The 14,888-nt window shown below is 33.7% G+C and overlaps 1 protein-coding gene across 1 annotated transcript in view; it reads right to left on the bottom strand.

The window, feature by feature from the left end:
* Window positions 1–14,888, bottom strand: part of LOC106470973 (inactive phospholipase C-like protein 2) — a gene marked incomplete at both ends in the record, with an annotated part of 65,913 nt that overhangs the window by 33,126 nt on the left and 17,899 nt on the right. The window contains 2 exons of the mRNA XM_022399622.1: window positions 2,872–3,001; window positions 6,071–6,110. Coding sequence (XP_022255330.1) covers window positions 2,872–3,001; window positions 6,071–6,110 — 170 coding nt within the window. The remainder of the gene's footprint in view (window positions 1–2,871; window positions 3,002–6,070; window positions 6,111–14,888) is intronic.

A 14,888-nucleotide genomic window follows, 5' to 3' on the forward strand; every position in this document is an offset into this window, starting at 1 on the left:
GGGGAGCATTGATAAATGAATTTCTTTTATAAAGTATCTAATTGGCAATACGCCGCCTTTTTCAGAACTATTATGCAGCGTTTAAAAACCACCAGTTGGTACACTAGGGGAGCATTGATAAATGAATTTCTTTTATAAAGTATCTAATTGGCAATACGCCGCCTTTTTCAGAACTGTTATGCAGCGTTTAAAAACCACCAGTTGGTACACTAGGGGAGCATTGATAAATGAATTTCTTTTATAAAGTCTCTAATTGGCATTACGCCGCCTTTTTCAGAACTATTATGCAGCGTTTAAAAACCACCAGTTGGTACACTAGGGGAGCATTGATAAATGAATTTCTTTTATAAAGTATCTAATTGGCAATACGACTGAGGGAGAGGTTTGTAATCACCTAACAGTAACACGTTATTGACGTATTAATGTTGTTGAAAGATTTATTTTTGCATAATCGATGCGCCGTGATTCTATTTTTTCATTAAAGCACACTAACAACTAAGACATTATTAACTTATATACGATATCATTTTGGTTAATATTATATAAAAACATTGACTGCCACAACCTGTAAAAATTAACACTGTCTTTATTTGAGCTATGTAAGTCTTTTCAAGAGTACTTAGGTAATAATTACAAGGGAATTGTGGCGTTATGACTACCACATAGTCTCTTTTACTACCAGTTCTATATTTAGATACACAATATACAAGAGCAGTAACTCTTTTTTTAATATTTCATTACTTATCTAAAACTGGTAAACTTAGGAAAGGTTCAAGGGTGGAGGGATATCCTTTCTTCAAGATTGTATAAAAATTCCAAACTTGCAAGACAATAGGCACTCTAAAGGGGGGCACATATATATGTACCCACAGCAGTGGAACAGTTAACATGTAAGCTTAGATTATAAACACAAACATTTCAAAAGCCTAGCACCTATACCTTTTGTGTCGTTACACATTACATTGCCAGCTGTTTCTTTATTACGTCAAAACTGAGTTAATTGCTGTCATTAACTCTGGGCATACACTAATATATAGCTACTGATCTAAACGTTATTTCTCACGTTAATATTGTAGTTATGGTCAAAATGTTATCTTATTAGTATAAGGCTTAGCTGTATGTAATCAACTTATCATTATACTTTCACGAGCCTAATAAACTGAAGAAATGTTTGATATGAATATATTAGACTGAAGTGTACTCACCATCTTATTATACCATTACGACTTTACTAAACTGAACAAACGCAACACAGCAAAACAACAATTGTATATTAAGTTCCCAATTTCAATGGTAATTACAACACCATAATGTTTTGTTATGAACGTCACATTATCGTATATTAAAACAATTCATTACTTTAATACAAAAAATTATTTCTTTCTCTTCTAATCAAGCTAAAGACACTCTTACTCAAAAAGCATGGTGTGACTGATAAATGCCCCAAAACATACACATAAAACTAAACAATATATCACTTTTGTTAAATCTTTACTACAGAGATTGATTACTTTATATTTAAACGATTCCCGAGTCCCGCCACATCGCCACAGTCCGATATCGTCAAGTTCAATCATGTTCTATCTGACGAACATGCATTTTGATTATAGCCCTGCATCGTAAATTCCATCTGAAAAGACTTTATCGTAAGGAAATTGTGTCCAAAGCACGTCCCTACTCCCTACACGCTTTCCATAAGCCATCTAGTGCACGAGAAAGACGCTTTTCTAGTGCCAATTTCAAATGCACGGAAATTTGTAGGTACTGCATTTGACGACTTGACTAATATGTCTTTTTATGGAATAGTGTGAATGCCCGTTCCTTCTCCAGCTGCTTGAGGTGTGCTTTGGTTGAAGAGATCTGTCGTGGAAGCAGTATGTATATTGTATACTTGACTTGTTTCACTTCATCAGACACAGATCCTTCTTGATTATGTTGTGTGCTGTTATTTGGGAAACGTGGCAGCTTCTGCCACTCACCTCTCTGTTCGTGGAGTTTCACCTATTAGAAGACTTTGCTTACCTTGGCTGAGGTATGCCTTGTTGTAGGTCGCTTTCGAATAGTCCTGGACCTCCAAGTTGCTCCATATTCATTTGTTCTTAGAAATTGTGAATAATCAACCTGAGCACAATGTTTATGACCTGAGCGTATGAATACTTTGCATCGGGAAGGACAGTTACATACCCTTTTCAAAAGCGATCACTTTTGGTGGCATGATACTAACCTACATAACGTAAGGCCACGTTAAAATGTAATTCTGATACAACCCGTTACACTATGACTTAACATCAATTGTAATTGTAAAGTAACTTACTGATTTGCGTTTTAATACAACGTACTCAGCACTGTATTTCAAAATAACTGATTAAGAAGGTAAAAACTGTCCAATAATTAATAAATATTCGGTTGAGTAGTCTCCTTAAAACCAAGACTCAAAAGAAAATTCTGTATAGTATTTCAACTTTTATTTTAAAACCCGTCGTTAATTACCACTAAAATCTTTGTTGTAACTCCGACGTTATAAAATAATCTCCGCTCTATGCTATCGTCATAGGACAAGCTATACATTATAAGCGTACTTGTGAAAAGCCAGTACAAATCTAACTTCAGTATGCAGATGAATCTAAATAAGCTACATATATAAATACAAATACTTACATGTATTATATGCATACATACATAAACAAGGTCTTAGCGATAGCTTGTTTTGCAATACTAAACTGGCAGTATTCTTTAATTCTTTCTAGTAACTTCGCAGCAACTTTTAAAAAATGTTTGACAGTATAATTATTAGATTATTTCACTATTACTGAATATTTAACTTATAAAAAATACGTTTTTACCAAAAATTGAGAATACTGAAATACATACCATTATTTTTTGTCTCACGGACACAGAATTCATGTGATTATTTAGTTTCTTTACTAAGGCAATCGTTTCTTTATCATCAAGAGTTCCTTGCCCATCCCTGTTTGACTGATGAAAAGCTGAGTGTAACCACCTGGATAAGAAAGAGATTTAGAAATAAGTAAAAATGTTGGTATAGACATTGTGAAAATACTGTACATTTATACTTTAATATTAATGTAAACCAACAATAACAATACTAAGTTTGTTTGATAGTAAACGATGTTGGTATATACATTGTGAAAATACTGTACATTTATACTTTAATATTAATGTAAACCAACAATAACAATACTAAGTTTGTTTAGATAGTAAACGATGTTGGTATAGACATTGTGAAAATACTGTACATTTATACTTTAATATTAATGTAAACCAACAATAACAATACTAAGTTTGTTTGATAGTAAACGATGTTGGTATAGACATTGTGAAAATACTGTACATTTATACTTTAATATTAATGTAAACCAACAATAACAATACTAAGTTTGTTTAGATAGTAAACAATGTTAGTATAGACATTGTGAAAATACTATACAATTGCAATTTAATATTCCTGTAAACCAACAATAACAGTACTAAGTTCACATATCTAAATTAGTTTAGGTTACTTTAAAATTCCATAAATACAAATATAAATTATTTCTAAATAGTTATAATCTTTATCAATTTATCAAATAAACGGTAATGACTCTAATATTAAATTGGGTGGCCAACACATGAGCATGTATACAATTGTTAAGTGATCTATGCTGTAACCATGGTGCAGCTGTTAAAAGACCTACACTGTAAGCCTCAACGCAGTTGCTAGGTGATCTCCATTGTTCGCCTGTGTGTGGTTGCTAAGTGATCTACACTGTAAGTTTGTGTGTGATTTCTACGTGACCTACACTGTAAGCCTGTACGCAGTTGCTAGGTGATCTCCATTGTTCGCCTGTGTGTGGTTGCTAAGTGATCTACACTGTAAGTTTGTGTGTGGTTTTTACGTGACCTACACTGTAAGCCTCTATGCAGTTGCTAGGTGATCTCCATTGTTCGCCTGTGTGTGGTTGCTAAGTGATCTACACTGTAAGTTTGTGTGTGGTTTCTACGTGACCTACACTGTAAACCTGTATGTAGCTGTTAAGGGTTCTTCGCTATAAGCTCGAATGCAGTTGTTAACTGACCTGCACCGTGAGTTTGTATGCAGTTGTTAAGAGACCAGAACAATGAGCTTGTATTCGGTTGCTAAATGAACTGCAGTGGGAGATTGAATGCAGGTGCTAACTGACCTCCAATGTAAGCCTGTTTGCAATCGCGAAGTTACCAGTGCATTATATTATTAAGCTGTATACTCTGTCTGCCCACAGCTGAAAGGTATGCGAGCATGTTCGGTGACAGGGATTCGAGAGCGCATCCCGTATATTGCGAGTCGAGCGTCTTAACCACCAGGCTATGTCAGGCCAAGCATAGAGACGAAGGACATTAAAAAATAAATTAATACTCTAACTTCTGGACAATATAACTTAATGTCAGATAATAAAAGAGAAATTAACCTGAGGTGGAATATACGTTTCTTATTGAAACAAATCAGTAAAGAATAACACAAAATTAACAACGTTAATGGACAAATTAGGTAAAGGTGACGTAAATAAAAACAACATTTAGCTGTAACTATTTGTGTTAAAAGTTTTTGTTTACGAAATATCAAGTTTGAGCATGAAAGAAATAAAACATCAGTTGAATAGGAAAACGAATTTTTTTATAAGATTGCAGAAACAGACCGAGAAAAGGGCTATAAAAATAAATCACATTGAAAGACGAATAAAGATAATAATTGATTTATAATCATTAACAGTAAAAATATCATGATTAATTGCAAAAAAGGTTTATTTAAAAAAAACGTTCATTTCATGACAATGAACAGAGAACAGAAACGTTATGTCGTTAAAAAGTTACTTTTCCAGAGATCGTTGTTTGTTTATTTCAGAATTCTGACGCAAAAGAACCCAAAGGTCATCTTCCCATAGTAGTCCCTAATTTTGAATTGCTAGATTAGAGGGAAGGCAGCTAGTCAACACTACCCACCGCCAGCTCATAGGCTACTTTTATCTAAACAAATAGTGAGATTTAACCATCAATCTTATAAGCGCACTCACAGTCCCAAAGTACGGAGCTCGTTTTGGCGGTAACTGGTCGCGAATTTCTTGATTAACAATCCGGGCACGCTAACCACGAGGCCACTTTCAGTCTACTAGAGACACTTTTATTAAAAATTACAAACAATACGGATAATGTTGGTAAACCACGATTGAGTAACAAAAAAAAAACTGAACAATGTTGTAAAAATATTGTTAAGATAAACATATAGAACAATTATATTATTGACTGCTGATGTCATAAATACCTTTACTTCTAAAGCAAGAGGGTAAATTATTCGGTATTATTGTTTGTTTGTAATTAAGCACAAAGCTACACAATGGGCTATCTGTGCTCTGCCCGGATTCTAGCGTTGTAAGTCCGCAGACATACCGCTGTGCCACTGGGGGCTTTTCGGTATTATTGGAGAGCGTGTGTTTCATATTTTTGATTAGTATGTAAGATTCTTTTAAAGATCTAACCGCAATTACAAAGATTGAGTTTGACGTTTTGGTTTCCTAAACTTCCTTACTGGCAAAGAATTTAGTTTTTTGTTTAATGTTAATCAAAGAATAGAGTAAACAATTTCGTATGTACAACTTCCACTTTTTATTTTGTTACAGCCTTTTAAAAAATGATTAATTCAATTCTCTTTTACGAAACTTCCTTATTTCATTATACCAACTTTAGACAAGATTTAATTTTAGTGCTTGAGAGTTCTTCGTTATTTCATACATTACTGATTAATTTTTTTTCTCATTGAAATAAAGTTTTAACTCATTAATTCAACTCAAAATACGCCTATCTGGTGAATTTGTGTGATACATATTTTAAATCATATTTCACATTTAATAACCGGATGAGAGAAATTTTAATTTAATTGATATATGTATTGCTATCTTGATTTTTCTCTAGCAAATAATTAAAATATCGACAAGTTTTAAGGAATAAAGCAGATATTACACAATATGAATTATCGTTTGTAATCGTTAAACTGAGCCTAATTAATCTTTGTTTTAAACTTAATGTAATATATACATACCTTTCTCTTATAATCTGTTGCCCAGTCAAACCTCCAGAAGCTGCAAAATAAAGCAGGGGCTCAGAAGTTGTGACAAAAAAACAAAACAATTATTACATTATCTTTACACAAAAATACAACTCTCCGCTCAAAATACTATAAACCTGGATATTTTTATGTGTATAAATTTTTTGCGCATTTCATAATTTTTATTTTTTTGCGTTTTTATCTATTTTCTAGTTCACTAGCATCACGAATTTTGGCAACTAAGCCTTGCACACGTTTACCTAAGACTTCTCCCCCAACCTTCGTCACTGCTTTACAGGATGAAGTTCCTATATGTCAGCTTCGAAAAAATTAACTTTTCTTGTCAGAGAAATTTCTTTGAAATACGTATTGTTAAGTTACGTCAGACTAAATTCTTTCAAATTTAAATCACTGAAATGCAAAACCATATATTTACATGTTATGAAGTAGATTGAATACTTCAAATCCAGTACGTGTCCTTGGGGCACTTTAGTGAATTCATTCAGTGCAACTGGGGTTATTTTCGGGTAATTTTAATGGCGGTATTCTTAAATGAAGATAAATTTCTTTTTAATTTATAACTTTTACGAACTGACGGAATTTGCGAAAATGCTATAAACTTACCTATAGTAAAAAAAAAAAAAATCCAGATTCACTTGGAAAGCGCATCAAAGGCAGAATGTTTTCGACAAACAAACTTGAGCCTTAACGACTTTAGAATTCAAACAATTAAGTCATGTTTAAAATAGACGAATCTAGTCAGCTAACAAAACTTTGTCAATCCAAATAAAATATTTCTAACATTTTAAATGTGAACTCAGGGGAAAAATATAATCCAGGAAACGACATCTTTTGTGCATTCATACACACGTATATATATATGTATATATATAGTCAAGCACACTTTTAAATTTTTATTTGGTCCACGCATGACAACTTTTTCCACTCACATAGATTATTTTAACATTTTACACGAAAACAGCTCAATAATACAGGAAACAAAATATCCGAGGTTTAAAGGGATGAGTTAAAGAACGAATACCGATGCTGATGGTTGATGTACCGAAACATCAACCATGTATGTCGATATACTGATGGTTGATGTATCAAAACATCAACCATGTATGTCGATATACTGATGGTTGATGTACCGAAACATCAACCATGTATGTCGATATACTGATGGTTGATGTACCAAAACATCAACCATGTATGTCGATATACTGATGGTTGATGTACCAAAACATCAACCATGTATGTCGATATACTGATGGTTGATGTACCAAAACATCAACCATGCATGTCGATACTGATGGGTGAAACATCAATCAAACGAATGTGTTTGTTCATATCAGAAACAGAAGGGATATAGGATATTTATCTAGATTGATATATAATTCCCCATAGTAAATTGTTCTACGATAAGAACGAAAGAAATAAAAATATAACATCGCTAACAGCATGGGAACCCAGCTGTTATAACAGTGTTTAATGGGTAATACAGTTTGAACAATATATCCGATTAACTATGCTAATTAATAGGTATCTATTAATATTTATTATCGTTGTAGATAGATTGTTTTTTTTTTATCAGAAGTCAATATTAACAAAGCAAAACGTTTGGTTTGGTTGTTGTTAAACACAAAGCTATACAAAGCTCTGCCCACCACGAATATCAAAAGAAACAGTAAAGGCTAAAATATCTAAAATAAAAAAAAATAATATCAAAATTATAACACTGTGTATAAGTTGATCCATTAAATTACTTTTAATGTCCTCTCACTTTTATATACTCTTGTGTAATCATAGACTAGAGAGTCAAAGGTTAGTTAGTAGTTACCTAGATCTATGATCGACGACCTCGTTGCCCTAGAACGTGCTGGGTGATCAGAAAAATGAATACGTTCTTACAGTAATTGTATAGATATTCCTAAGCACGTCAATTAAAATAATATAAAGTTCAAATAAGGCACCAAAATTCGAATCGTCCTTAACTGTTGTTTATTAGTGGTCACTTATTTGTATATTTTAGCCCAAACCTGCACAACTGGGCTATTTGAAGTGTACCCACAGCAAGGATCAAACCCAGAATTTTAATCTTAGAATTTTGTTTTTCACGAGATTAATTTCACTAGCTTAATTTAAACATTTTACGTGTTATCTCATTGATATCATAACATAAACAACTCAAACTGTAGAGTGTACATTATTTTCTCTCAATTGACGTGTTTTGGCGACAGCAAAGATCACAATACAAACATAAATTGTATTTACAAGAAAAAACAAACACTACTCACGAATTGATTACTATTAAAACAGTTGCTTCATACGTCCGTTATACAGGGCGGGCCATTTATATCTGACACATTGTTATTTGATAATTCTAATCATAATTATAAATTTGAATCATTTTATATTTCGTCCGTTACAGGTGAGCCCTTGAAGATTTGAATGCTGAATCGTCATTATGTGCCAACACGAATTATAATTGTGGAATTCTACTTTAAATATGGCTCTGTTGTTGCAACTCAGGGAGCTTTCAAAAGGGAATTTCGACGCAGAAGTGCTTCGTATTGTAACACCATTTCCTCTTTAAGTTAAAACACTTCGTCAAGAGGGAAGTGTTTGTCACATGAGACAACCCACAGTGAGAACAGAAGAAAACATTGCTGCAATAGCTGCATCAATTGGAAGAAGTCGATCCGTCGTCTTTCAGTAGAAAGTGTTGTTTGTAGAACAGGTGCCAGAGGTATACTCCATGAGGACCTTCATCTGTGGTCACACAAAATCCAGATTGTCCAGAAACTTGAAGTATACTTCATGAGGACCTTCATCTGTGGTCACACAAAATCCAGATTGTCCAGAAACTTGAAGTATACTCCATGAGGACCTTCACCTGTGGTCACAAAATCCAGATTGTCCAGAAACTTGAAGTATACTCCATGAGGAAATACAAAGTGAGTCATTTATATATGACATATTTATTTTTGTAACGCAACAAAGCTGAATAAAAAAAGCATGTTTTATGATATTGTGGTGAAGTAAAAACATGGGAGTTTAGTACAAAAGGTCTACTTCTTAAAATCTTACTTAAAATCTTCATCTATTAAAAAATTTAATGAAATTGTCATCTTCTCTACATTCATCAAAAAACCAACGCCTTCCAAAATTTGCTTCTTCAAGTTTCTGGGCAATCTGGATTTTGTGTGACCACAGGTGAAGTTCCTCATGGAGTATACTTCAAGTTTCTGGACAATCTGGATTTTGTATGACCATAGGTGAAGGTTGGTAAAAGAGTAGCCCAAGAGTTGGCGGTGGGTGGTGATGACTAGCTGCCTTCCCTCTAGTCTTACACTGCTAAATTAGGGACGGCAAGCGCAGATAGCCCTCGTGTAGCTTTGCGCGAAATTCCAAAAACAAACAAAACAAACAATCACTTTGTATTTGTAGACAAAAATGAAAGAGTTAAAAAACTTAGCCAATCATTACAGAGAATCTTTTTTTTATGTTTACAAAACAAGTTGTATGCAAGCTAAAATTAATTGTACTGTAGAAGTGTTTTCTTTTTTCTATTATTATGGCGTCTTACAATGAGGCCTAACAAACATTTTTTTTCACAATTTCACGTTGTGTTGTTAATGAAGTTAAACACTATGTATTTATCTATCTTTCCACCTACATTAGCCCTCTAGCTTATTCATTTATTGACCTTTATATCTACCATTTATCTGTCTATATTTGTGAGAACATACGTAAGAAAGTGCGTGTGTAATTAATGACTAGTTAACGTTTGATTAAAGTTTACTGAAAACAATCAAACCAGCTTTTACAAGTTCGATATAAATAAAACTGTTATTAAGCAACAAAAACTTGTATATGTAGGTAAACATTACATAAACACACACACACACACGTTTCATTAATTATCAAGTTGTTGTGTTGTTTAAGAAGTTATTTAAAATATTGTTCTTGGGGAGGCTACGATATGGGATAAAAATGTTTCATTGTGTTTTACACCAATAATTGACGCTTTTACCTGAAACAATAATAAATTAAAAACACTCGTCTTTCTAAAATGAGTTTTCTTACAAAAATATTCAAAAACAGTAATAATTAGTTTTGCTTGTTTTCTTTATAAAATAATTAAAAAATCGTTTTTAATAAAAGCGAATTAGTTTAGGTCCTGAAGTACATGTGCCACAAATTTCCATTTTCCTTCAACAGAATGGCCAACTATAATTTTCAATGAAATCAATCGTGCTAAGCATATTGGAGAGAGTCGTTCGTTATACACGAGTTTTCATTTATTTCCAACAAACGTCTTAACAGATAGACAGACAAATAGATATACAGATAGATAAATGTGGAGGTAGATGGATGAACTGACAGATAGATGGATACACTACTTTGGCCAATCATAGTAAGATGGTTGAACAACACGATTTTAATTAGTATTTATCTAAAATTCCTCCTGTAATGTATAAGTGCCAGTTTTCATGGCAGTCTTATGTTTAAAGTCCAATTCAGATTATACGCTTATGTGTCGCACAAGGTGCCGTTCAGGTTGAAAATACCAATATCAATAAATGTGAGAACAATTAGCTGGCTGAGAAGCTATCAAGCAGTTGTTGACATCATATAGTAGTGTGTATGATGTAGTTAACTGATTATAGCTGTCTAACAATATGTTAGACAATTATATACAGTAAGAGATAGAAATGTAAGAATGGATTTGACATTCTACGTCATCTTATAGCCCAATTCGAGAAATATCCTAAAGTAGTGACGGTTAATCGTATTTCAAAAGAACAATGTCCTTAGAACAACTTCCTCCATCGTCGATCTCCTCAGGTTGATCACCATGGTTACGAACCATTTTCACGCTACGTAGCAAGATGAATTTCACATCTTGACAATATTAAACAGGTCATGTTGTACATGGAATATCTGCTAATTACACTTCTTGACAACATTCAACAGGTCATGTTGTACATGGATGTCGGCTAATTACACGTCTTGACAACATTCAACAGGTCATGTTGTACATGGAATATCTGCTAATTACACGTCTTGACAACATTCAACAGGTCATGTTGTACATGGATGTCGGCTAATTACACGTCTTGACAACATTCAACAGGTCATGTTGTACATGGATGTCGGCTAATTACACGTCTTGACAACATTCAACGGGTCATGTTGTACATGGATGTCGGCTAATTACACGTCTTGACAACATTCAACAGGTCATGTTGTACATGGATGTCGGCTTCCAAGCTCATGTTTAAAAGTACCAAAAACATAAAATCTCATTAGAACTACAACAGAGGGCGCAACAGGTATACGCGTTGAATGAAATTGCTATGGTTGCGGTTTCTTCAACCATCTTTCTCATGTAAACAGCTGTTGATTTCAAGATGTGATTTGCAACTTGTGTTTTTGTTTATTATCTTTTAACCTTGAGATACATTCAGCTTTTGAGAAGGAAGGGGGCGAGGGTTCTTTTCCAAATCTATAGCCCTAATTTTACGAATCTGAGTTGGGGTTTCGAGCCCCTTTGCTTTCCTAAACGTTCTCTTGTGAAAGGTTTTCTAGGAAATACGTCTCCTTTTACTTTATATCGTTTAACAGTCTCGCTACCCTTCTTAAAAAAAGAATGTTTCAAAGTTCTAGTTTGATTGTTTTCAATATGCAGTTAATCTCTGTCTGTCTAGCCACCTTCCTACCTAACATTTATGTATCTTTGTTGTGTATATATATACATACATACATACATAACAGTGACGAAGTGTGTGAACTGACTAACTAACTCTCAGATAAAGGTGAGTTTAGTTATAAAGTTTGAAAGTGATACCGATCGGAGCGCTACAGTTATATAATCTAACTTAATTTATTAATTCATTTTCAAGCATAATGCAATAGTTGGTTCAGTTTATCTTCACCATAAAGATATCTTGCTACGTTGTTATTATATCTGATGTCAAGATTTTGTTCAAAAGAAAACTGACCCGAATTCTGTTTTATAGCTCAAACAACGCTCGCCATTTAGTTTTGCTCGCAGTTTTCAAGAATCTTGTTGGTAAATTTCGCGTGTCGTGAAAGCATTTTTGGTATTTCAGTGGTTTAGAATAGATAAAAGTGAAATATTTCGTTAATTATGGAGCTAGTGAAGCGCCAGGAGTTAAAGAAGGAAGAACAGTGGCGACTGTTACCTTGGTAACTCAGATATACAGTATTCTGGCTAAACGACACCCTATATACTAACCAATCTTGTCACTGAAGGACAGTAATTCAAAGTATATTTAGAGACCGATCGACGTTCATTGGATTGACACTTTACTTGTAAAGATACAAGAGACCAGGAGATCTTTAATATCCAATTCACTCATGAGTGTTTAGAACAATGAAGTACCAATTCCCTTGAGAAAATTAGAAGGTTGACACTCATTCACGAGAGCTTTTAAAAATAAAAGAAATAATACCTTGATTATATTAATCAAGTCGTTTCGCTGTTTTAAGATAATAATGATTACTTAGTCAACAGCCATAAACATATCTATGTAGATGGACTCCCAATCAGATGAGCAATTCGAGTGTTGCATCCGTTTCAATGATGAGAAAATCGATAGTAAAATACGTGAAGCCGACAATGACAAAATTGATGCTTAATGACACGCGTTGCACGAGTACCTTTACATTGGACGAATCGTTCGTGTGCTACGGCTCAAAATAGTGAAATCATGTGGCCCACGCCCCCATTTAAAGTATAACTTTTATGTTCGACACTATCGGATAAGTTTACAAGTATCTATATATATGTATATATGTGTTATTCTAAACAAAAGTCCAGCAGCTTGACCTTTTTGAAAAGTTCTAATATAAAAGCAACACAAAACAGTGTGAATATCACACTATCGATAAGTTTACAAGTATCTATATATATGTATATATGTGTTATTCTAAACAAAAGTCCAGCAACTTGACCTTTTTGAAAAGTTCTAATATAAAAGCAACACAAAACAGTGTGAATATCAATTATATAAGGAAAGGTTTTTTGCAATACAAGAGTAACGTTCATTCCAGCAATCACTGTGGGGATTGAAAGAAACTGTTGATGTTGTACTAGGCTGATAATGTGATACACGTAAGCAGTGTTAGAAATAGATATCACTCACTTATGTAAACATTTCGGTGTCTCTTAAGGGTGCTTTTTGTATGTTGTATTTGTCTAGCGTCTGACATGAACGATTCGGTAGATCTTTATCGTAAGATGAAAATAATCTGGATTATTTTAACTCCAGTAGTATCACAGCATAATTCAGCAAATCATTGTTAGGGGAAATTATCAGGATCATTTTAACACCAGTAGTATGACGTAATGACTCAATTTCTTTTTATAAGGCCGGGCATGATCTAATGGTTAGGATGCTCGGACTGTGTATCCGTGGATTCATGGTTCACCACCCGTTTTTGCAAAAGAGCTCTCTGCACTGTTGGGCTGTGGGTGCGCTACGAGAGTAACGGTCATATTCCGCTTTTCCATCACACAAAAATAATCCAAGAGTCAGCGAATGGTGCTGTTGACCAGAAACTTCCCTCTAGTCTGTCAGTTCAAAACTAAAGACGGTTATGCAAAGATAGCCGTTGCGTAGGTTAGCGCGAAATTCTGAAACAAATGAACACTCATTTTGTACATAACGTATCATTTAGTATACGATCACTTGTGAAAACAATAAAAGTGCAGGTTACCACTACACAAATTAAAATTGTGTCAAAATGAGGAATCCATACCTTAAGGTCATAAACCTTAACTTAATTTGTAATATTCAATGGGTTTCTGCAAAATACTTGTTCCAGAGCTAAGCCACACAATGGACTATATGCGCTCTGTCCACGGCGGGGAATCCTTAAGTTTACCGCTAATCCAACGAGGATAATACGGTATGAACTCACTTCCACATTATTGATTCGAACCCATGACTCATCAGATGCTACACCTAACTATATTAGAAAACAATTCCATTTATTTCAATTAGAATTCACATTACCCAGCATACATAAAAAAATTATTACCTTTGAACCTAAAGTTTTCGGGATTTTAAACATAGTTCTGTTTTTCTGCTTAACAATGACTATCCTTTATAGTTTACATATTCTTGTTAGTGGAATACACTAGAGTAGGATTAACCATGAACATACGAAACTTTGAGGGTCATTTTGAGAGAGTAAAAAAAAACTCTTTGCTACTCTGTATGAATGAGCGACTTCTAAATCACACTGTACCTCAAGCAACATGTTTAATATTATGGACGTCTCGATAAGTAAACAGAAAACAAAACAAAAACAGTCCCTAAAATAAGACAAGTTCTTGTCAATATCCGTGATCGTATATATTGATACATTGGTCACAGCGGTCATACGTTGTAGGTTTACAGGTCATGTAGCAGCATTTACTGAAGTCTACAGAATATTACCAAGTATTGGACAATTAGCTAACGTTGATCGCATTCATCCAACATTTATCAGACGTCATAACAGTGCGAAATGTCTATGAAAGACGATTTAGGCTGTATTGTAGTTATACTAGTATAAGATGTCTCTAACAGATGATTTAGGTTATATTGTAGTTATACTAGTATACGATGTATCTAACACATGATTTAGGCTGTATTGTAGTTTTACTAGTATAAGATGTCTCTAACAGATGATTTAGACTGTATTGTAATTATATAGCATAAGATGTCTTTAACACATGATTTAGGCTGTATTGTAGTTTTATAGTATAAGATGTCCCTAACACATGATTTAGGCT

This window comes from Limulus polyphemus, unplaced genomic scaffold (genome assembly GCF_000517525.1).
Source record: "Limulus polyphemus unplaced genomic scaffold, Limulus_polyphemus-2.1.2 Scaffold4330, whole genome shotgun sequence".
Lineage (NCBI taxonomy): Eukaryota > Metazoa > Arthropoda > Merostomata > Xiphosura > Limulidae > Limulus > Limulus polyphemus.